A 23,742-nucleotide genomic window follows, 5' to 3' on the forward strand; every position below is an offset into this window, starting at 1 on the left:
CTGTCTGTGAACTCAGCACAACCCCTGATTTCAGTATGTGATCTGCCGAACAAGTACAGCAGGTATTCTCCTGTTCAAGAACTATGAAATAAATCTTTCGGAAGACAGTGCACCTCAGAGAAGCAGGTACTACAATAAATCTTAATACTCCAAATACAATTTAATATCATACACAAATTTATTTAATCCAGGCACTCACAAAAAGTACTGCAGTTCCTGCAAACACAGAAGCAAGATGTGAAATTGCAGAAGAGAAGGACATTGGAATACAGTACTACACAAAGTCTAAAATTCTATTTGGCTGATACTACCTTCCAACACTGCCCACCTATACCTAACCAAGACATTTTCAAATTCACTGTGTCATTAGAAAACTGGTAAAAATGGGCAATTAAGGTTAGGGAAGTCATACTAATTCACTGCTACTTCATCAGCTTTGGCTCTTGTTTGAAGAATTCTGTCCTTTGTAAACAATGTGATTTTTCAGTATATTGTGATTTAATGGGCTGTTGAGAGGTTACATCTGTTCTTTTGTTTGCTATTAATTTCTTGTTTCAGGATTTTGAAACACCTAAGCAGATCAATTAGATCTTGTGATATACCTTACTGTTCATGTAAGTTAACATCTGAAATTATAAGACTGATTTTAATTGATTAAATAAGTTTTCAGCCCAATTTTGTTAAAATTGACAACCATCACGATCACATTAGGCTGCCTGTCACCTTCATAAAAGCCCACGGAGAAAGTAAGCCGGTTTGTTAGAATTATCTATAAAACCAGGTGAAATTATTGAACAAAACCATCAAGAATATTCCAATTTCCCACAGCTTAAGCAAAAATACTGTAAAAGACAAACTAGACTTAATAACCAAACTCACAAAGTAGGAGGCTTCCAAGCCCCCTCCCCCAGATCGCCCTCCCCTTCCTTGAAAAGCCACAATGAGCACCTGGTTGTTTGGGAATGAACACGAGCTTTAACTGTGAGCCCAATTTAGGATCAAAATGAATCCCAGCAGCAGAGAAGGTAGTAATATCTGTTTCCACTGTGCTATTTAACAAGATCTTTGAGAAATGTATAGTCTTCCTGATTAATTAATTTAGGTAACATGCTATTAAAATAAAAGTTGTCTTACAGCTGTTTTTCTTTTGGTATACCATCTACATTTTTTTTGAGAAAAGGAGGAAGATTCTGCTGCTTCCTGCTCCCCACACTACTAACCGCTTCCCTCCCTCTCCCTTTTAACTGCCATACTACTTCAAGAATTTTCTTGGAGTTAGATCTGGGGGTAATAACTGCTTGTACTTTTAGACAGTGTGTTCCATTTAAACTTAACAGATCATGCATACCTTGCTCCCATTTTGCGATTATACTGTAGCAGTGCTTGTAGGAGAGCTGCCAGGGGGCAAGAAGAAAGTTTCAAAGCTTCAGTTGTTGCCTCCTGAACCAAGGATGGCCAGTGCTCATTTGAGACATTAGCCTATCATAAAAGAAAAAGAAAAAAAAAAAAACAAACAAGAAAGGGCTTTATTGTAGTGTGTAGTGTAAATCAGTTTTTGTTTGCAGCTCTCTAGAGAGCAGGTTTAATTCAAGCTGTTCTGAGTTACATAAAGTACTTGGCAGGTTAAAAAAAAGCCACATTAAATATTCTAGGACCAGTCTTGCCAGCATTCCACTTGCTCTTTTATGCAAAGAATCTTTTTATTTTTTCCATACATGTTTTAGTAATGCTTGTTTTAATCACAAACCCTTGTTTGCTTTTCCGCTTGTAAATCTTCATCCCATGTACAAGAATATTCTAGAATGTAGAATTTATCCCCAAAAGTGACATCATATTTTACCAGAAGTAAAAACCAACTCCAAGATGGTAATTACCTAATACAGCAACTATTGACCAAATCCCTGTATCTTTTGGCTTAAGAAAAGTCTTATTATCCCCATTGTGTCCGGATTGCATTCAAATTACTGTACTTGAAGGGGTGTTCAAATTTTCATTTGGACAGGTAATTGGGAGATAAGCAATTTTCCAAACACAGAGCTTTCCTGGATCTGAGTAAGGTTTTCACCAGGCTTTTGCACATTTCATTAAGCCAGTGCACATCAGAGAGGCCAAACAGAAATCCACTGATAGCTGCTCTGCTCATGCAAAAAGTAGAGACGAGATAATCAAATTTGCACTAATTACATTTTTAAACAAAGTATTTTATATTCTCAGGCAATTCAGGCCAGAATTTGAAGAAGTAGTATTAATTAAGTTAGAGGGTACCTTGCGACCTGTGGAGACATTTAGGAGCTATAGGAAAGCACTACAAAACAGACAGAAGAATCATGGGATGAAAAAACCTGTCACTTGACAAATTCTGCATTTTGAAGCATATGGCTTGTGAGAAAGAAACTTGTCTACACTGAGGGGGATTCTCTTTTCCCACTAGGAGCAACAGCTTTGCAGCTTTATCCATGGTAAAAATGACTGCCTTTTCTTATATAAGCGCTCAGGATATACGGGGTTCCTTTGCCTGATTTTGATTATTGCTGTTAGCTCCATCATCTGTCAAAACACATGAAAAAGTGTTAGCCAAGATCACAGCAGTTATCTATCTACCTTTCACACCAGGCTTTAAAGAAGTCTGGTAGTGCACTTAAAGTTTCTAGAGTGACAATGCTTGAAAGATAATAGACACTCGCCAAGAATTTATGTCCACCTGGCCCCTCAGTGCCAGGAGGAGAATAATTTTCTTTATACCACAAGGTACACTTCCCTTAGATTATCTTTATACTTCAAGGCAAGGCACCATATCTAGAAATGCCCATATGGCATAAAGTTACTTGAAACTTGACTGAAGTCTCCAGGCACCAGTGCAGGAAAAACGTTTATTAAGGCAGTTGTCTGAACAAGAGGACAGAGACTTGAAGGGTACATCAATTTGGATGATCGAACTGAATCTGTTTTTAGACAAATAAGCCTTATTAAACAAGTTAGCCTCCTTATCTACACAGTGGTTCTATGTGATTATTTCACAGCAATCTCTCTTACAAAGAGACATTCTAAAAACAGTCCACTGCCCCTTGCAGTCTCATTTTATTCTCTAGTTGTCATTCATAAAATGCAAAGTCATTTAAACAGGGGCTTCATATAAAGACTGCAGTAGCCCTACATCCCATGTGCTCCTGTTAAATCATGCAGTTATGTAATTTTGATTATCCTACCATGCAGATTTCTAGTGCGAGCAGAGCTAGCCTGAGCAGACTGGATAACTTCCCGTTCCAGCTGCCCTGCTGTGATGCCAACTGCAGACTCTTTCTGTAACACATCTCTGCTCCAACCATCATTCTTTGAGACTGATACACTTTTGCCAGCCACTGAAAATAAACATCCAACAAAATCAGTTATGGAGCCACCAAAACAATACATCCATTAGGTAATATAATTTAGTTCAATTTATGAGAGTACCACAGAATACTATTAGCTCAAAGACCACCACCCACCCAGCCCTCATTCCAACAACATACTGCGCACCGCCCTGCAGGAAAACGTAGGCTGCTGCAGAGCTGGCAGTACACCGCACTACAGTAACTTATTTCGGAGTTCCCTTGACCACCCATGGACAACTGTTTGACAGCTGTCTTAATCTGAAGATTGCTCACAGGTGAACATATAACATGATTGGCTTTGTGAAAATCATCCTTCAGACTAGAAGAGCATTGTGTGGTGCCTCATTTGTCTCTAGAAGTTCTGTAGAGACGGAAAGATAATTTTTCCTCTGGAACAAAGGTTTTTCAAGCCCATCTGAGTAATGCCAGGAACATGAAAGACATCACAATGCGAGCCTGAGCTCAGGTGATGGGTTGGGCTATGCAGTTTCTGACCCAGCACGGTCATGCTGGAAGAGCTAGATGGGGCTAAGGAAGTAGACACTGGGATCTGTGCAGTTTCATGCTTCTGCTGCTTACTCTGACAGCACAAGATGTCCTGGATTTGCTCATGAAAAGATGGAAAAGCATTCTAACTCCTCCCTCTTTAAGTCTGTAGTCATGTCACATTTTTTGAAGCAGATGCAGCCACAAATTTGCAAATCCCTGACATGTACATGATATACATCAAGATACAGAAGCCACATTTAGAAATATTCTTCGCTGGATCACCAAGCAAACAAAGCAACTTCTTAAAAAACAATTCCCTTGCTTTTAAGCAAAGTTCCTTAGACTTTTACTAGCTAAAGACTGCTTAGTGTTAGAAGGGGCAAATTTCTTAACCCTTTCTGATGCATAGAAGTTATTTATCATTAAGAAGATACACATAGAAAGTATTTATTAGCACTAGTGAGATTGTGCATCCTTGACATGAAGCTGCAGGACTGCTTTGTAAAGTAAAACATCCATTCATGTGCAGAAAAAAAAGCTTTCCTTGGCTGCAGTTCTTTGCAGCTGAAGATATCTAGCACTCAAGATGTGAAGGAAAAGGGAAGCCTCACGCAAAGGCACAACAAGCAGCTCTGACAGACCAGGTCTTCTCTATTTTCCTGGTAAGCCACAGCATAGAACATAGAACAGCCATCAGAACAGTAGCTCAGCAGCACTCCTAAATCCTGCAAAACCAGCATTTAGGGAAAAGCCAAGAACTTGAGCAAAACCCAAAGTTAATGGCCCCTCTAACTTAGTAAAACTGTAAGGCATCACTATGGATAATTCTGAGTAAGACAAAACATTTATCAAACTCTTAGGAAGTCTAGAGCCAGAAAACATGAAAGGTCTATCCATTAGGAACAGATGTAGCAGCCAGGCTTTATCAGAATGCTATCCAAGCCCTGAGAAATAACTTCTCTAATTGAAGACTGAAAACATCATCCTGTGTTTTGGATTAAAACTGTGGCCTGGATTAAAAAAACAAAACAAAACAACCCTTTCGTCCCTCCAAACCACATATACTTTCACTTCAATTCCTCTCCTCGCTTGTAAGCAATATGACGTTGGGCTATGTAAGGGGTGCTTCAAGAATGTATATAAGCCCTAATTCCATTTTAAAAATATATTACTAAAACAGAGGATACAACCAGGTATCTTGCATGCCCTCACACTTTGCAAATCCAATCTCAATGAGTTCTGCAGTTCAAAAAGATCAAGTCTCCCAAGCCGAAGAAAAAATGTGTCAAAAAAAGCACTTTTCCACAAAAGATACTCATATGTTCCAGAAGGGAAAAAGATGTGCAGCCTTTTGACAAGTGAGATAATGATCTCTACAGCAGCCTTGTACTGATCTTCTATGACTGAAATCAACTTTAGTGAATCTTACCACAAACAGGGTTGTATTTGTTCAACAGGCAGAGGGAGAACCGTAAATCCTGCAACTACATAAAGGACTCCAAAAGTTCACAGAATTTTTTCTAAACAACATGACGCTAACATTGGTGAAGGAAGATAGTAACTGTAACTAACAACAATGGTTAGAAAGTAAATAAATAAATATGCTGCATCACCAGAAAGATCTCTTGGCATGTGTGAGACAGAGTTCTCAGATTGTCTCACAGAAGCAACATATGAAGCAAATTATAGCACCTTCATATTAACTAAAAATGATCTCTTATGATCCCATGGAAGGGAGCGAGTGAACACTGTTACTGGGAGTGATTTTTCTTTCCTACAGACTCAACTTACTCAAAAGAACGGTGACATGTGATGCCAGGAGATTAGGGAGAAAGAGACTTATTCAGATTTTCAGACCCTGAATAAGAAATTGTGTATTACATTAGGAAACCATTTACTTCCATCTATTCTTATGGGTTATGAAATATTTCACTGGTTTCTGCTCACATGCGAAGTCACAGGTCCCTGAAGACACAGGTGCCAGGGGTTTATCTCAACTTTGTAATTCTCCTGCCTCCATGTCTGCTTGCTCTTATGAACAGTCCTTATTATTTCAACTACTAAAGAAAGTTAACAAAATATCACAACTTTATAAAGAACTGAATATAAGCTGTTTTTTCTATCACGGGCTGTCGGCGGACAAATAAAAGCTAGCACAGAAACAAAATCTGACCCACTTACAGTGCATACTCGGCTGAGAGTGACACACCAAAGTCAGGGAGAGAATCACACTTACTTGCCAGGCTGCAACTGAGGTTGAACTGGTCATGACTGTCTTGTGAAGCTCCTCCAGGATGGTGTCTGGAAGTTCTTTGTGAGACTGCAACAGCTGCTTACACTGAACTTGTCTCAAGAGCAAAAACAGAGCTGGGTGCTCAGGGCAGCTTTTTAAACCCTAAAACCAAAACAAGGCTCAACATCATGTCAGAATTATCATTTCCAAATACCAAAAGATACTTTGATTTTTCCATCTTGGTCTTTACAGAAAACAGCATTGAAAGCATTCTTAGGATGCTTGCAACATGGTGTTTTCCTCCTAATATGCAGAAAGGAGTGTTCCAGGAATTGACACATGAAAATAGATAACTTTTTTTCTGTCCTCAAAATACATTTGAAGTCTATGCTAAATTTTGTACCTGTCCTACGCTTAGAGGTTTCTGAAAGGTAGATAAGTATATGGCAGACCTCTAGTTCTCCTTTGGCTTCACAATCATCACAAGTTTTGGGCTAATGGAGACAAAAACCTGTCCTGTGTGACCTTGAGTATGTTCCAAGCAATTTCAGTTCTCCCAGCTAAGGTGCTTTAGTCTCACTGGAACAGAAGCACTTTATTAAACATTTCCTGTTCAATAACAGAAGATACCTACAGAGTATTTTTCGGAATAAACTCATGCAAAAAAGCAAAGACAGAAAACCAGCCATCTGTTTCTTTACCCTTCTCAGGCAAAACATGTGAAGCTTCTGCAAGTCACATTATAAGTTCTTTTACCTGTTCAAATCACAATACTTCCACGAATTATAACTCAAACCAGATCTGTTCTAAGAAACAACATTTGTACTTTTCACCCATTTTTTTAAAAAACAAAACATTGTCTGTGAGTCCTTTACAAGCTGCTGCTTTGCAAAGAATGCATAGATGGGCAGAGACTTTCTGAAACACAATAGAAGCTGCTCGTATTTCCTGCAATTTTCACCCATTTACAAGCATGGAATCAAGTTGCTTGTCTCAAATTGAACAACTGCAGTGCCTGACTCATCACTCCCAGTTATACTGCTTTCTGAGAATCCTGGTGTCCAAAACCATCAATGAGAGTTTGTGGTACCAGAGAGTGTTACTCTTGTTTCTTCACAAATTGCAGGCACTGACTGTCCTCTCCCGAAGCTATTTAACTGACAAAAAACAAACAAAACCCACCATAACCTTCCCCCATGCCCAGACACCACCTTACATGTCTAGAAATCTCTGATTCCTGTTAATGTAAGACAGGTCAGTAGACTTGCTGGCCAGAAAAGGAAAACAGCTCCTCACCAAGCAAAGAAAGAGACAAGAAAGTACTTTCCCCTAGAAAACCAGCATGTTCACAGAAGCTGTCTTTTTCTTGTTGTTGGTTTGCTTTTTTTTTTTTTAAAAACATCATTCCCCGTTAATACAGAAATGCCATAAGCAAGGAGCGCATTTGCATGGGATTAGCCATTTTCCTTAATGAAAGTCAGGGATGTGCGCTGATGAGTCCAATTGGTTTTTTGCTTATCTTTTGCCAAGTCTTCTGTTCATGAACACATGAAACACACACAGAGGCACACACTTGATGCTTGTTAACACCCCAGTCCACTTCCCCAGCGGTGTTGCCTCAAGACTTTTCTTTTTAGTAATTAAACTTGTAGCATCCACTTGTGGATCTGAAATGGAGTACCAAAAGAACAGACCAGAAGACATTTAAGTCCCCTGCAATTCTCCTATCTGAACTTCTTGCTTTGAATTTCAGTAATGTTTTGCTTAATACTAGGTTAATGAATAAAGGCAGAAAGGGCAGAGTTAGCTTTGTCATGTCATACACTGCTTGTTTCAACTATTAACACAGTTTTGGTGTTGCAAATAGCGTAAGTATCTTGGGGAGGAGGGGAAATGCCAACAACTATTGCTTCTTGTAGCTGATAGAACCATTACTAATTCAAAGATTACCTTTTTGCAAAAAGCACACAAATCACGATTTTTATATAGTTCTACCACAATCTGCCAGTATGATGCATCATACCTTGGTACAAAGTGCTTCAGCTTCTGAGAGTTTACCAGTCTCCTCTAGACTGGTAATAGCTTGACATAAACACCAGTCTTCAAGAGTCCGGATATAATTATGCGGAAGGTTATTTTCTCCAGCTGCAAAAACAGATAAAACACTTAACCAGATTACTGTATATACTGTAGTGCCATACCATGTCACATGCTCTAGACCTGGTGAGGGAGAACTTTTAGGAGTATTAACCTGACATGGCTCCCTTAATTAGTAGGAACATTAGGAGATGGTAAAATTAAAAGCAAGAAGAGGGGAAAAAAGAATACACCATTTGAATTAATGCTTTGAGAACAATCAATCAACGAAACACAGAATTTTAATTCCAGTTTTCAAAACACTACGGATGTTGGGCAAGACTGAGGGTGAGGTTATCCCTCCACTGGAAAAGTTACAGAACTCAAGAGTACTTCAGCTTTTCCTTGTAAGCAGTGTTCCTGTGCTGCAATACATATAGGCATCAGGGTTCAGAAGTACTAATTTAAATAAGCATTTGAGGCTTTGGAGGGGAAAGCAAGCTGCAGTTAACTAATTAACCCTAGCTGTGCATTAGGATTTAGCATTTTTATGTCATAAAATACAATTGCAGCTCAAAGCACTACTGAGCAATTCTCAGCTTATTTGCAAGTTTCTGAAATTCAGAAGAGTATTGCAAGCTTAGAGCGTTTCAATTTTCTTTTATTTTTTTAAACTAGAAAAATTGTATAGCTTACTTTTGGCTGAAACTGTAGATACAAGTGTCATCTCTAGATCCGTCCGCTTTGGCTGAGTGTTATTTAGACAGGCAACGGTGTTTTCAGCATGACAGGCTGCCATTAGCACTGCCCAGGCAGCAGGATTATCTAAAAAAGAATGGTTAAAGGCAACTCGTGCCCATTCTAAATATGCTGGTAGTTCATTTGGAACAGTCTTTACCAGATTAAGCATAAAAACATAGCCAACAATGGAACCACACACTGTAAATAAGAGATAGCAAGAACAAGGCAAGTAATTCAATCAGACCCTTACATCAGCTCAGCCCAAGGCAGCTGGTAACTATTTGCCTCTAACTAGTAAGATTCTTCAAATTGTAAGATAAAGATGCTGTTTCTAAAGGCAACTAATACATTTTTTCACATAGCCACTGGTGTGCTAACCTGAAGCTGTCAGTTTTCTTCCGAATGCACACAATAAACTTGTGGCAGCAAAAATCCTAAGATGCCATCCACAGCTTTCAGTCATACAGACTCAGTCTTGTCTGACGACTAGCATAAAAGTTACGGTGATAGGTGCCTACTTCTAGCATCAGCTAATTCCAGTGTCAGCTTTACCCTGATGTCGCCATGTGAAGAGCAACTATGACTGGAAGAGTTGTCTCTGTCCTGAACTGGACAGAGCTCAGTTAAAGATTTCACCCATGTAAATTTTCATCCCAAAGATAATGAATTTTGCCAGCAAAATGAAACAGAGCTTGACGATCTAACTAAGTAAAATGTAAAGTATACTGCTTTTGAATAGCAGTCAGTCTTGTGTGTACCTGTAGGAAAGTAATTGAAATTTTTAACTTGCAGCCACACCAATGCATCAGAACAAAATTACTGCAGAGGAAACAAGTTTTGGTATTTCAGGATGAAGTGCAAATCAGCACTTGAAAACCCCACTAGATTTGCACTTCATACATTTAATGAAGATCACCATTTAGTAATAGGTGAACAGTTGCCTATAGTTCCTAACTGGCATATTGTAACAGAACAATCCCAGTCCAAATTCTCAAGCTAGATGAATAAATCTCTTCTGCTTGGTGTAGCATACTGTCTCTGAGGGAACAAGTGTTTTTCTTTTTTGTCTAATATACAAAATAATACCTCTTCTTCTGTTGAGGGATTAACAAATTGCCCATGTGTTCAGAACAAGCCTTAAAACTCAGCAATTTTTTTCTTCTTGTCTAGTTCAATTCCCCATGTCTAAACTTGGAATGACAGTTAAAATTTCAAGTCTAAGCATTCTCCGCAAAACATGCATGGACAACCCAAAACAGCAAAACAACCCAAGAGGAGTAGATTTTTTTTTTTGTTAGCACAATAATTTTGTTTCTGATGGGCAAAAAAATCACTACTGTGTTTGAAAAAAAGAGTAACCTGGACAGAGGTGGATTGCCTTCTGAATATTTTTCAAAGGATTGTTTTTCTCATCTTCTAACATGTGACATCCTGCTGCCAACTGATTAACTGCAATATTCAGCAGGACTTCCTGTAAAAAAAGAACATAAAAGTGACTTAACGCTGTAAGTGATCAGATGGAATTAATTTTAGTATTGTTTATGGACTTATAAAGTCTGCATTAAAATGAAAAAGAAAGCCAGACCTTTCCATGGTTTACATCAAGTACATGTGCGATGTTTCCTGCCACAGCTCCACCCTACAAGATTAAAAAGAAAAAAGTTGATTTGGTTATACAACTGATTAATTAAGAGATTTTATATAAAATGTAATGCCAAGATCCTTTTATCTTTGATAATCAGAAATACAAAGTTTGCACAATGAGATCTTTTCCTTGCCTTCAGCACGATCTCTTTGTAAAGAATTAGGAAGAGACATTCAGGATTACAGCTTATCCATATGTCATGTTTCTAATTTTAGGCCCATATAGAAAGGCGGTTTGTTTTCAGGTGCTGTCTCTGTTTACATAATTGGCATAAATTAAGACAAAGTTTTTATTTGGAGAAGAGCTAATAATAAGCATAAAAGAGGCCAGGAAATACTGGCCAATGCAAAACATGAAAGTGACTAGATTAACCAAATTAAACATAGATAAATGCTAATATATATTTATATACACACATACATACTTATAAAGCAAAACAAAAAATTATATATAGAGCAGCCTTCTCTTGTTGGAATAATTCTAGTATATTTTTCCTGTAAGTTTATTTCAAGAAGATAAAGAATTGCTACCCCATGAAATATGTGCTCATGTATGTAGGCCTTAAGTTTTCATATTAACTAGTGAACGTCCATGTACTGAAGGGCAGGGGTTTTTTTTAGTCAAGAAACAACACACAGTACTCAGGATGTAAACAGCACACGTGTATTACAGCGGTGCACTTACTTTTGCTTTTCGTGATGCATACAGTGGAACTAGTCGAGACAGAAGAGACCAGAGGGCAGGATTATCAGGGTTACTGGAAAAAGAACAAGGATATTAAGAACAAGGACTTTTGGGTTTAGATATGAACCTGGTCTTTCATGACTCAGTAGGCAGTTGCTATAAATCCCAAATGGATCTTTTTTTATTAAGAAAACAACCCAGTGTGGTTGAAAATAGACATGAGTAGTAATTTAAAACAAACAACACAATATTGAAGTTATACTGCTGGCTAAAGAAATAAACTGTACAATATACATATCAATAGTCATGGGAAGAAAATAAACTCCAGGACTACAGGTCTTGTCCTCATAGTCTGAAGAACAAGGAATTTTAATTGAAGTTGAAGAAAAACAATTTGCATAGAGAATAGTTTCTGAAAACACTTGGAGAGACTATGAGGTGTGGCTTGTTTAAAGGCATTGACTAAAATCCCCCCCCTTTCTATATTTTTAAGGCTAATCGAAACATATTTAAACACAGACATTTAGCTAACAGAATGAACAGCTTCAGAGGCTGTTAAATATTAAATAAAAGCCCTAGAGACTTTTCTAGGTTGAAGGTTCTGCTACAATGATGAAAAATACTTTTATAGCTGATCTAGCTACCAAAGAAGCCACCGTAACAAGAAAACCCCAAACAAGCCATGAAACTTCTGCCATTTGATCCCATATATCAGAAAGCAAGCTTCGTCACCTGATGCTACAACCTTAAGTGAGGACTTCACGTTTGAAAAACAATTTTTATTTTTTTTAGAAGAATGCTGCAAGCGAACAGAGCTTTGCTTACTATTCAATGTAATCAAAGCAACACATTTACAAGGCAATCTAAAGAAAGACAAAATACATACCTATGTATTGCTTTGGAGACTTCTCTCTGGACCCCCAGATTTCTACCTTGTAATGCATAAACAGCAGACGCAATAAGGCACCTCTCATAAATCCTGTCATCCCCTTTTTCATGCTTCAGTAATTCTTTTAGGGCTGCTGTTGCAAGTGTAGCATCCTGCTTTACCAGTCCTAGCGTGCACAAAGCCTGCAGACTTTCCATACTAGGTTCCTTTAATGAGCTGTTGAATCAGAGGGAGGGAAGAAGACACTATTTTGGAGCATAAATTAAACTTATTGTTAACATTACAGTACTTGTTACTTCTGAGTCCTCTTGCTCCTATGTATCATGTATGGTAAACAGAATTAACAGCCTCTCACTGTGGGATGATGGATCAAGCTAGATCAGTATCCTTGAGATCTCAGGATATGGAAAACAGCAGTGGCTATGTGCCATTTCAGCACTCAAGCTTATAATGTATACCTACTTGGCAAGACTCCAACACATTAGTTGTCCTTCAGCAGCAGCCATAAAATGGATGGTAAGATCCTGTGTAACGTGTAACACCAACAACTATTTTCTTTTCTTCAAGACGTTTGTACTCCTAACTAATATCAAACCTGAGTTGTAGCGTGCCTATTTACAGCTTTGCAACAGAAATCCAGGAAGGAAAAAGCCAGAAATGAGCCTGCTGCATAGAACTGCTCTTTCTGAGAACAGGGATGTTCTGAGAAATTATGCCATGTTTACATCAAGATTTGCTCCTACGTAAGGTAGTTTGAGCATGCTTTTCACCATCTATCAATTTTAGTACCACTATCAGTTGCACTGTTCCATTCATTTCATTATGAGAAGCAGTTTAACCTCCTATCAATAGTATTCCAAGCTTTTTTGGAGACCCATTAGATACAGTTACTGATTTTTTTCAGCACTTTTTTCTAGTATAGGTGGAGAAGTCTTAACTCAAGTTAATTCCCTGATCTTCAACTGTGGTGAAAACAGTGAGCTCAGTACAAACAACCAAAATCAAAGACCTTAACTGATGTATTAGCTGTAGGTGTTCTTACAATAAAGGCAATTCAATAAATTGCAATACAAACTGAATGGAGGCAAATAACAAAACAGTGCATGGCAACAGTAATTTGGAGTTACTTCACTGTAATGTCCTAAACATAACTAGAGAATGAAGTGCTGCTTACTTTTACTTATCAGGTGACTACAGGCTCCTAATCAAGCCTCTAATGATTATTTTTGCCTTCAAAAAAATACAAGAATGTAAACTTCCAATTCTATGTTTTGTTTTCAGTCCCTAACAAGAAAAATTTCTAAGAGCTGTTAAACATAAACTTGAATAGTGTGCTGGTTTTGGCTGGGATAGAGTTAATTTCCTTCATAGTAGCTAGTATAGGGCTGTGTTTTGGATTTGTACTAAACCCAGTATTGATACACAGGGATGTTTTAGTTACTGCTGAGCAGTGCTTACACAGCCTCAAGGCCTTTTCTGTTTCTCACACCACCACACGAGCGAGTAGGCTGGGGGTGCACAAGAAGTTGGGAGGGGACACAGCCGGGACAGCTGACTCCAACTGACCAAAGGGATATTCCATACCATATGATGTCATGCTCAGTATATAAACTAGGGGGAAGGCTGGCCGGGGGACTGCTGCTTGGGCTGGGCATTGGTCGGAGGGTGGTGAGCAATTGTTTTCATTTGCATCACTTGCCTTTCTTATTTCTTGTGTTTCTCATTACAATTTTTATTATTATTATTTTACTTTATTTCACTTATTAAACTGTTCTTATCTCAACCCACGAGCTTTCTCGCTTTTACTTTTCCTATTCTCTCCCTGATCCCACTGGGGCAGGGGGGGAGGTGGCTGTGTGGTGCTTAGCTGCCAGCTGGGCTTAAACCACGAGAAATAGCCAGCAGTATGTTATCTGGTGCAAAGGTGCAGCCCTTCGACAAGTAAGAAGTGGGATGCTATCATATTAGCTATAAAGACACCCTCACTGTGAAAAATCTCTGTGCCAAGTTGGCCATGAGAAAAGGCGGCAGGCAGCTTCTTGTTCAAGGTCCTAATCAGGCCCTTTAAGTCATCTAGCATGAATTCCAGTCAATAAAGACATCTATTGGACTAGAATGCACCATTTTTGTTCTTATTACTAAAATCCAACAAATACCTTTACAGCACTGTGCTTCCAATTCAGATCCAGACATATTCACTGTCGTATTATTTTCCTAAACTATTTACTACTTTTTTTTTCTTTAAACACAAACAGCTAACCTCATCTAGAAAACTCTCATTGTTGATGTTTATGACGAAAATAGAAGTCTGCAGTGATTAATAGGATGTAGGAAATATCAGGTTCCTAACTAGTTAATCATCAGTTACTCAGGATTTAGAGGGTACTAGATCATGGACCTTCACTATTTCAGTAACTTCAGGAGACTGCTGGCAAGACAGAGACTGTACAGCCAATACTGGAGTTCTCTGTTGACAGAGAGCTGGTCCTGAAAGGCTGAGATGTTAGCTCTTAATCCATAGCTACCAGAAGACTAACAATGATGCACGGGTTTTTAGCCTCCACATCTCTGAAAAAAAAGACATTCATGACTTAAGTGAACAACTGATACAATTCTGTTTCTTTTCATGGGGAAGCTACAAGAGTGTCCTTGTCTATGATGCTTGGAAAACAATTGTTCTTGAGGTTTCCAACCTCTAAAACTGAAAATGTTTTCCAATAGTCATCTAAGTTTCTTACAGCTAAAGAGCAAAAATATTGCCTAGTGCTTAGGACAACTACAGATAAATATTATCTTAAAAGATAAGCCTATTGAAACTACCATTCAAGGATATTAGACATCCAAACTGCCCAGCCCACTAACCCTTCCACTCCATACTGCTTTAAGAATATGGAAGAAGACCCAGGCCATAAAACAAAACAGATATATCACGTGAATAAGCTTAAAAGAACACTGCATCCACTCCTACTTCTACTCTGCAACACAAAAAGAAAATACCCACCTGAGATCCCCAAAATAAGTAAATTTAAGGATTCAGCAGTACAATAAAAAAATCGTATACCAATTATTATTCCCTCCACTCACCATCTAAACAGCAGCGCCTTTGCAGCATCGACTTTGTTCTGTTTATACTCTATTATTGCCAAGGCAGTCAGGATATGTGCTTTATCTTGTTCAGACTCGGCAACAGACAAGGCTTTTTCATATGCTGGTAAAAATTCAAGACATGGAATTGAAGCAGGAGAAAAATATACAATGTTTATAAAGCCTCTAGGAAAGGCATGATATTAGAACACACACACACAGAGGCACTTTGGTTTCAGGTTCACTATATTTTCACACCTCAAATCACAGGCAGAAGAAAAAAAAAGTTGACTAAGACTTTGGAAGTAACTGTATGTTGGGAAACACCAGATTTACAGGGCTTTTTAGAGCCTGGGAGTTGTTTAATACGTAGCAAGTGGAAACAGAACTGAAAAGCAATATTGGGATATCCAGAAAATGCCCAAAAGAATACAGTTTAAATACTCCCTTGTGATAGTTTATTTATGAAACAGTACTTCACATGGGCACGCATCACTCCAATTAAAAACTAAGAGTTATTTAAAATGGTGAGCTGGCTGCTTCTTTGTGAGTACTTACACTTCTACACTGACAATTCAGTATACCTTTTTGTGAAGTCTCTCTTAGCAATGCAGAACACAACACTACAGCACTTATATTTAGCACTAAAGCGCTTTCAACAACACATTAATCTCCTACCCAGAACTGATTTTTCCAGGAAATCCATTTCATTTGAGAACAAGGGAAGCTAAAAGCACAACAGCTTAATGGACAAGAATTAAACATTTGAAGAAATGTAGCTTTCCCTTTGTACATTTTAATAGTTCTAGCACCCTGCTGAACAGCCCAATGATTAAAATAGTTGTGGAATTTGTACTCATGCATTAGGACTGAAATAGTGAAGTAAACTGAACTACAGCTAGGTTGGTCAGACAAACAAGATTCATCTCAAGAGAAGTGTCCCATAACGCTTTGAATTAGGCAGACTCTTACCTTTGATACTTTCTTGTAAAAGTCCTTTCTTGAAGTAGGCTAACGCTATCCCCACAATGCCATCAAACTCAGTTAGTGGTGTGGATGTGTAAACCTCAATGGCCTTATCACACTGACCAAGGGCACTGTAAAAACAAAAACAGTCACTGGTATGAAGGATGTAGCAACCGCTGCTATGATTCAGACAAACTGTCCTTGCAGACCAGTACCCTGTTTTCCACACCAGTTGTAAGCAGACATCTGGAAAAGAGCAAGATTAGGACAAAATGTGCAATATTCCCCACCCTTCTTCTGTTATAGCAGTTACTCTCTCCAACTATCTGTTACATGAAGAATAATTGATAGGAAAAAGTTCTACATATAGCACAACAGCTCTATGTAAGGATGTCACTTAGTGGTCAACACAATGGAGCAGGAGAAAATAGCAAAGGAGAAACGTGAAAAAAGCAAATCAAAGTATGCGTGCACACATTCAGGCAAGTGCATGTACAGACGGAGATACAGCATTCATCTTCTAAGACAACTATGGAAGAAATTATACAGGATTGTGTTTATTAGAACTAGTTATTAGTTACTGGAGCTTTGCTCTTGTGTTAGTTGCACACAGGAATCACCAAGCATACAGCTGGGATCTGAGACTACGGGAAACTGAAGAGTGGCTTCTAAAATCTTCCCTGAAGTTAGAGTGAATTATCACATTATCACAGCCTAGAAGTTTCAGTGTCATGTACAGAAACTTAAGAATATATGAAGTTTCCCTAGAGGGCTGACAAAAATCTAGTTAGCAGAGCTTGAGCTATCTCATATCAAAAAGAAGTTTGAAAGTCTTCATTTGTTAAGACTTGTGTCCTGCATTCCCTCAGAACCAGAAGGGAATCGTGAAGGGAACTTGTGAATTGTGAGTGGGATTGCAGCAGAGAGGGTCATCAGTAGACAGATCACATACATGTACACAACACCCCAACCCCACATGCTTCAGGTTGTACAAGTCAATATAAATTCAAAGGGCAAGTAAAAGGGCTTTCAAATAAACCCTAGAGCAGCTATTTTGTTCAGACTAAGCCTACTGCATATCTCAAGCACGGAGATTGTAAAAAACTCAATTTATTCTGGAGACCATACAACAGCTACATTGTGTAGACTATGTTAAGGCACTTAAGTATCAAGTGAGGATAAGGGAATCACTGTTATGTTATAAACTGTGAAGACATATAGCAATTCCTTGCGATTTATTTTTTTTTTTAAAAAAACACTAGTCGTTTCTGGAGCACATACAAAATTCAGTCAAACTTGTCTACAGCTAGGAATGTTTAATACATTATTTTTAGCAACTACCTTTCACCTTTCAGCCTCGCCCATGTTTTGCATCACTGTATTCACCACATCCAAAGCTGAAGTTAGGGCCTGGGAAAATATGTCAAAAAACACTTACCACAGTGACCTGCCATAGTTTTGCATTGCTGTATTATATTTCTCAGTATCGTCAGAGTTCTTCAGCAATGAAGCTGCCCTGAAAATAACCACAATTAAGAATAATTACCATCTGACTATAACATGCATATTTTGACAATAGTTCTCAGAGCAGAATGGACAAATGTTTTATGCAGCTTTTCTATGCTAATTAAGCACAAACAGAGCTTATTTTTCAGTTTTAATGCATGAGCAAACATGTTCACCAATCATGGTTTCCTTCGCCACTTCCCCCTACCATTTGAAAAGAAGAGAGAAGAAAAAAAAATGAAACAAAGCTCCACCACCTCTGTTAATTAGAATGGGGTAGAGACCAAAACTAAAATCAACCTAACCAAAATTTCACTTAAATCCCATACAGTGGATTCTCTTATTGTCCTGGTAAGAGACTCAAGCCTTGGAATGCCTTTACTTCTCCAGTTCTGTGTTCTGCATTTCCAAATTTGATACAAGAACATGATCACACCTCCCTTACAGTAACTTAGTTGAAGTGTACTGCTGAACTGAGAAAGTAAGGTTTACTAAAGCAAACCTTAAGTTTTTCAGCTTGTGCATAGAAAGAGGTCAAGGACCTTCTATCAGTAAACTTTTCAGGGTGTATAGTTTACCTCTCATAGGCATCTGTTGCCTGCCTTTTTAGATGCAGATACTCATTCAAATAACCAAGCATTGTGAAAGCAGACGCATCGTCTGGATTTCTTTCTAGAAAATCAGAAGTGACAATATAAGAGAACATGATCAGACAGAGCTGTGAAAAAGCATTACAAAAACATTGCTACATTGATGCTACAGCGTATGCATATATACAAAACACTTTGCCAAGTGCTTCTGTCAGCTCCTGACTGGAACCGTTTTGACAGGCTGCAGGCAAATACAGAAGAGATACTAAGACCCACAACATGACAACAGGTTAGCTCAAAAATGTTTAAAATCTTATGACACAGAATTAATGCACTCAATATATTTTAAGTTTTTCAGCCCTCAGTGGTTAGGGGTTTTTTGTAATGAAATAGGAAACTATTCCGTTTGTATTGACTCTAGTAAAATACTAGTAGAATCTTACAGTTCATTTTTAATACTACAACTTTGAAATGCTTATTAGTAGCTAAGGCACAGATTTGCCAGCTGTCATCTCACCTCAGACTTCTAACCTTTTCTCCCAGACTAGGAAGGATCCTGTAGGCCCCTCCCGCAGTCCATTTAAGAACAGGGATTTCACAGACAAAGAAATACAGTCGCACATTTATCTCATTTTAAGTGCTTGCACCTTATTTTGTAGCTCTCAAAAATCAACAACAGATTATCCATCAAGGGATTTACTTACAGTAATAGATGCGGATTAAAGGAAACGCACTTTTGCTCTATCACCTTCTGGGGCTAGACATACACAAGCCTACCCCAACAGGGAAGCCACACTGGCTTGGAACCATGCTCAAGAACACAGTCCGTCTCCTGCTAAAGGTTAACACAACCCTATGCTGGAGGTTATGGAGTTACACAGCATCCAGGAGCTGGCTTCTGCCAAACATCACAGGGGTAGAGGGGCTAGCATCTATCTGCACCTATGCATACAGATACACCCAAAGGAGGCTGGATAGCAAACACCTGATGACAAGTGTGATAATGCTCTGGTCCTTATTTTGATTGGTCTTTGAAACAAAATCTGCTGGAATGAGTAGGAAGACAGAACTCACATCTATTTCACCTTTGAGTGGTAGTAAAAATCAGTGGCCCACTTACCCTGTCTTGATTACTTATTTTACAGTTCAAAACCCTCTCCCCAAACCAGCCAGATCACTCTTTGCGAGAACTAGTACAAGTGTATCCATTCATTCTGAATGCATCTCTTACGCTTGACAGGTTAGTGAGGCATTTAAGTTACCTACCTGTATATTTGTTCAAGACCACCTGGGCTGCTGGAATAGCATTCATTTGAACAATGTTGTACAGGTATAGTTCAGTGTTTCTGTTGCTTTTATCCTGCAGCGTTGAACATACCCAGTGGGCATAGCCTTTTGCTCCCTCAGTCTCAAGAAACAAACAAAAAACCCCAAAATAGTAGTCATTAAACCTGCTCAAGCAACACTGAAATAATTAAAGACTATAATAACAATTCTGTGTTTTAAGGCAGTGCCTTGGCTAAAAATCTGCATCAGTGCTAAGCAGGAGAAGAAAACACTAAACTGAACTACTCCACACACAGTTTTAACTTGTCCTTTGGGCAAAGATAATTCTTACATTAACATATCACTTCCTGCACCACTGGATGGATGACAGACAAAAAAAGCTGTAAGAGAATGTAAAGTCCTCCACTTTCTTAGAACTCAGGGTACTGGCAATATCCTTGGTCTCTCCTGGAGTAGTTGTAATTCATGCCTTTGATGTCTGTCCAATTCTGTGGAACATCAAGAATGTTTTCTCACAACTTGTGGAGCCGATTTCCTGGACCACTGGGACTAAAGCATTTAATAAGATAACTGCCTGCAATTCAGTGCCAGCACAGGCCAGGAACGACAACAGGAAGTCAGACAATCTCATTTGGAACATGACCGTAACTGTTTTATTATTCAAGACATGCCTGTTTTTTAAAAAATTACATCACCTAAGTAGAGAGATTAGATAAGCAGAAACTTCAGGATGATACAACCATTACACTTACATGCATACTAAGTTCAGTGGTGTGCCTGAAGAGATCCATGGTATCATAGCTGCCTACTGTCTCTGCAATAAGAGCCTACAGAGAAGCAGGAGTTGTGGTCAGGTCAGGTACTTTAAAAATTATGACATTGACAAGAAACTCAGCACACTTTACCTCAGGCACATCTGCATTTAACATGAAGACACTTTCTTTTCCTCATACTCTCCAAGAAACATTGGTTTTAGGAATAAAATTAACACAATTAAAGGGAGCACAAGCAGTTTCCACTGTAACAGCACTTGAAACTTAAAGTCTTCTGCTGCTACTTTACATTCTTCAGGACAAAGGCTTTGTGCATGTTAGCACAACTTACAACATCTGACAGGAGCTGACTTTCAACATGTGATGGTGCTAGTTCTTCCCTAGAATCCAGTTTCAATTAGGTATTATTAGCAGGTCAGTGGCATGGGATTACGAAGTGCAACTACAGTGATCATAAAATTATGAGTCACAAGTATTTCCACTATTCAGAGATGGCCTAGATACCAGTGGGAGCATATCCAACCCTCAGTGGTAGGGAAAGGAAGGGACCTCCCAGGAAGTAAGAACTGCTTTTGTCCCAAGTACATCAGAGACTTGCTCTTTCTAACAGTGGTATTAGAAACAGGGGTGCTGAGAAGAGAGTTAAGCAGCACCATATAATATGCTAGAGGTACAGCTGAAGCTGAAATAACTAGCATCTTATGAAGACAGTGCTTTGTTGACAATGCTCAATAAAAAGCTTCAGAGCACAAACAGTGATTGTTTTTCTAATAGCTAGTTTCTCACAGAACTCACATCAGGCAGAAAAACATTATCTAAAGATACCTGATGAATGTAGCTTCATTGTATTACCACTATGGACACAAAGGGTCCCATCCACCTTCAGGGGTAGTGGAAGCTCCCTTTACTTAAAATATTTAATTTGCAGGAACATGCTTAAGTGCCAGTTACTAGGATGGAGTCCAAGTCCTGTCTTTGACTAACAACTGGTTTTGGTGCGCAATATTGTGTTTTTTCGTCATCTTACCTGCCCAATCCAACACAGTAAGTAAGAAGGCTCCAGAGACTGGGCTACCTTGAAGGCTTCATGAGCTTGCTGTAGAACCAAAGATAACAGTACTACTGAACTGTCTGGCATGGTAACAGAGGACTTTTGAGTATACACAGGTATTGACATACAATAGATGGAAAGAGATTTATTCCACGGACGAAATTAGGTCACTACTAAAAACATCTACTGCAACATAGAGAACAATGCTTTGCCCAGAGAAACAAACCAGTTTCGTCTTATTTAAAAAAAAAATAAAAAGAATCTTTACAAGATCAAAGTTCCCCTCCCTTCCAAATACACTTCCTTCTTAAAACAGTTCAGGAGCTAGATTACCTCTTAGAACAATTATTATTATAAAATCTGACTCTTGGAGAATCCAGTTTTGAAAATTTGCTTTTCCTTCAGGCAAACAGTTCACCAAACACATTTTCAAAATCATAAAACTGTTTACCACCAACAAACTATCTCTTCCTGTGGATTGCTTACGTTTAGAGTTCCTCCCTCAACAAAGTCTTAGCTTTAGTAGTCTTAGAAGTAAGCAGTCTGCAGTATCAAGTTATTTTTATTAAAAATAATTCTGACCACCACATTTCCAATTAAACAAAATTTCTGTAATTCTGACCAGCAAATAGGATAGGATGTAGTTTTAGCTGCACTGGAACTCTGGCCTTCACTGAAGATGTACTCTAATTTTTCTCCAGAGAAACTCTGAAGTTTACACAGAATTACAGTGAATCATGAGACATGCTGATGAGCAGAAAGTAGCTACCTATCAGAAACTCAAACTCAAAGTTCAGTTTGTGACTTACAGCTGAGAGTTCTTGGTCAAACCTGGTGTGCATTGGTTTGATTAACTACTTCTTAGTCCTTCCAAATACTTTTCATTCCATCCAGTTGCTTGGAAAGCAACCTCACCAATTCAGAAGTTGTTCACTTATCCCCTCCAGAACAAATACACTCCCCATACACTCCCTTAAAAAAAAAACAACAAAAAAACCCCAGTAAAGGGAAACTACGTTTGAGGAGGGGAGAGAGAGTTACCTCAATGTTTCCAGTTGCCAGATACAAAACCCCCAAGTTGGTCCAGGCAACAACATTCTAGACAGAACAAATAAAGTTAAAACAAATGTATTATCACTATATTCAAAAATAACTGCATCAGGGGGAAAAAGTTTTAAAAGCCCACTTGAAACAGATGGCAGCTGCCTACAGCACTTACGATTTGCTCAGCTTGAACAGATTTGATGAACGAATGTTGAGCAAGAGCATAATTCCCAATAGCTGGAGGGGGAAAAAAAAGAAAAAAGGAGAGCTAGATCTAAGTGAATTTCATAAACACCATTAGTCAAGTTGCCTTCTACTCTAGGACATTATGGAGCTAGGGGTTTTGCTGAAGACTTACCACTACAGGAAGCAACTACACCAAGTGCATTCCAATAAAGATGATTTTTGCTGTCAAGCCTCACAGCTTTTTTGATACACTGGAAGAAAAATCAAATGCGGATTACATCACTAGAAGAGCAAAAAATTAAGATTTTATGCACTTACTTATTCAGAGATGTAGGTTTTATTGAGGACGGAGAGAGTATGCAGAGAAGCACCATGACCAATTTAAATTTTAAAGAATGTAACAGGAAAAACAGGCAATACCTGTAAAGACTTCTCTAGCAGTTCACTGATCTCATTCATGTCAGTGCCCACTGCTGTGAGGTGCTCTGCTTGTCGATAATAATTTATTCCAAGATCACACCATATGCTAGGCAAAGACATCAATTTTAAAGCTCTGCCGTAACACCTACAGAAACATGAATCACAGAAGCATTATTCCAAGTCTCTCTACATGAAGAGCAGAAAGCTGAAAAAACATTCAAAAAGAGTGCTTAAAAACCTAAACCAAGCAAACACGCGTAAATACAAACAAAACCAGACAAGAATGGAAAGCAAACAACTACCCGATTTTCATTCACACAGTTATCTTCACAGAATCTATCCTGGTCTAAAGGCAGTCTGTAGTGCCCACAGCTTGTGAAGCCACAGATGTGCATTAAATCAAAGCTGTGTCAGTTGCAATATGCATGCTTTTACTTAAAACAAACATCAGTCATTTTTGCAGTTAATCAGACTTCCTCTAGGAAGTATGTAACTTCACATATCATGGCTGAGATTTACTAAGCAGCTGCATTTCCTGCCTTACACATCCAACTGCACAAAGTTCAAAGGGAGTCACAGAAGAGGCTACAGAAATAGTACAAATATGTTCTACCATCATGAGCTTCCAGGGCCAGAAACAAGGAACTCCCTCTTCCAATGTACTGTAGACCCCATACCTTTGGCAAGAATTGATGGCATTTTTATAA

At 38.5% G+C, this 23,742-nt stretch overlaps 1 protein-coding gene across 1 annotated transcript in view; it reads right to left on the reverse strand.

The window, feature by feature from the left end:
• SKIC3 (SKI3 subunit of superkiller complex) overlaps nucleotides 1-23,742 on the reverse strand; it is a 48,136-nt gene that overhangs the window by 2,826 nt on the left and 21,568 nt on the right. The window contains exons 20-39 of the mRNA XM_059833586.1: nucleotides 23,036-23,180; nucleotides 22,788-22,866; nucleotides 22,605-22,666; nucleotides 22,427-22,483; nucleotides 21,362-21,430; nucleotides 20,314-20,388; nucleotides 19,541-19,682; nucleotides 18,263-18,356; nucleotides 17,617-17,694; nucleotides 16,185-16,309; nucleotides 15,213-15,336; nucleotides 12,126-12,344; nucleotides 11,240-11,312; nucleotides 10,496-10,549; nucleotides 10,270-10,381; nucleotides 8,866-8,994; nucleotides 8,117-8,238; nucleotides 6,097-6,255; nucleotides 3,207-3,359; nucleotides 1,349-1,479 (exon numbers count right to left, since the gene is read on the reverse strand). Coding sequence (XP_059689569.1) covers nucleotides 1,349-1,479; nucleotides 3,207-3,359; nucleotides 6,097-6,255; nucleotides 8,117-8,238; nucleotides 8,866-8,994; nucleotides 10,270-10,381; nucleotides 10,496-10,549; nucleotides 11,240-11,312; nucleotides 12,126-12,344; nucleotides 15,213-15,336; nucleotides 16,185-16,309; nucleotides 17,617-17,694; nucleotides 18,263-18,356; nucleotides 19,541-19,682; nucleotides 20,314-20,388; nucleotides 21,362-21,430; nucleotides 22,427-22,483; nucleotides 22,605-22,666; nucleotides 22,788-22,866; nucleotides 23,036-23,180 — 2,202 coding nt within the window. The remainder of the gene's footprint in view (nucleotides 1-1,348; nucleotides 1,480-3,206; nucleotides 3,360-6,096; nucleotides 6,256-8,116; nucleotides 8,239-8,865; nucleotides 8,995-10,269; nucleotides 10,382-10,495; nucleotides 10,550-11,239; nucleotides 11,313-12,125; nucleotides 12,345-15,212; nucleotides 15,337-16,184; nucleotides 16,310-17,616; nucleotides 17,695-18,262; nucleotides 18,357-19,540; nucleotides 19,683-20,313; nucleotides 20,389-21,361; nucleotides 21,431-22,426; nucleotides 22,484-22,604; nucleotides 22,667-22,787; nucleotides 22,867-23,035; nucleotides 23,181-23,742) is intronic.

This window comes from Gavia stellata, chromosome Z, assembly GCF_030936135.1.
Source record: "Gavia stellata isolate bGavSte3 chromosome Z, bGavSte3.hap2, whole genome shotgun sequence".
NCBI lineage: Eukaryota > Metazoa > Chordata > Aves > Gaviiformes > Gaviidae > Gavia > Gavia stellata.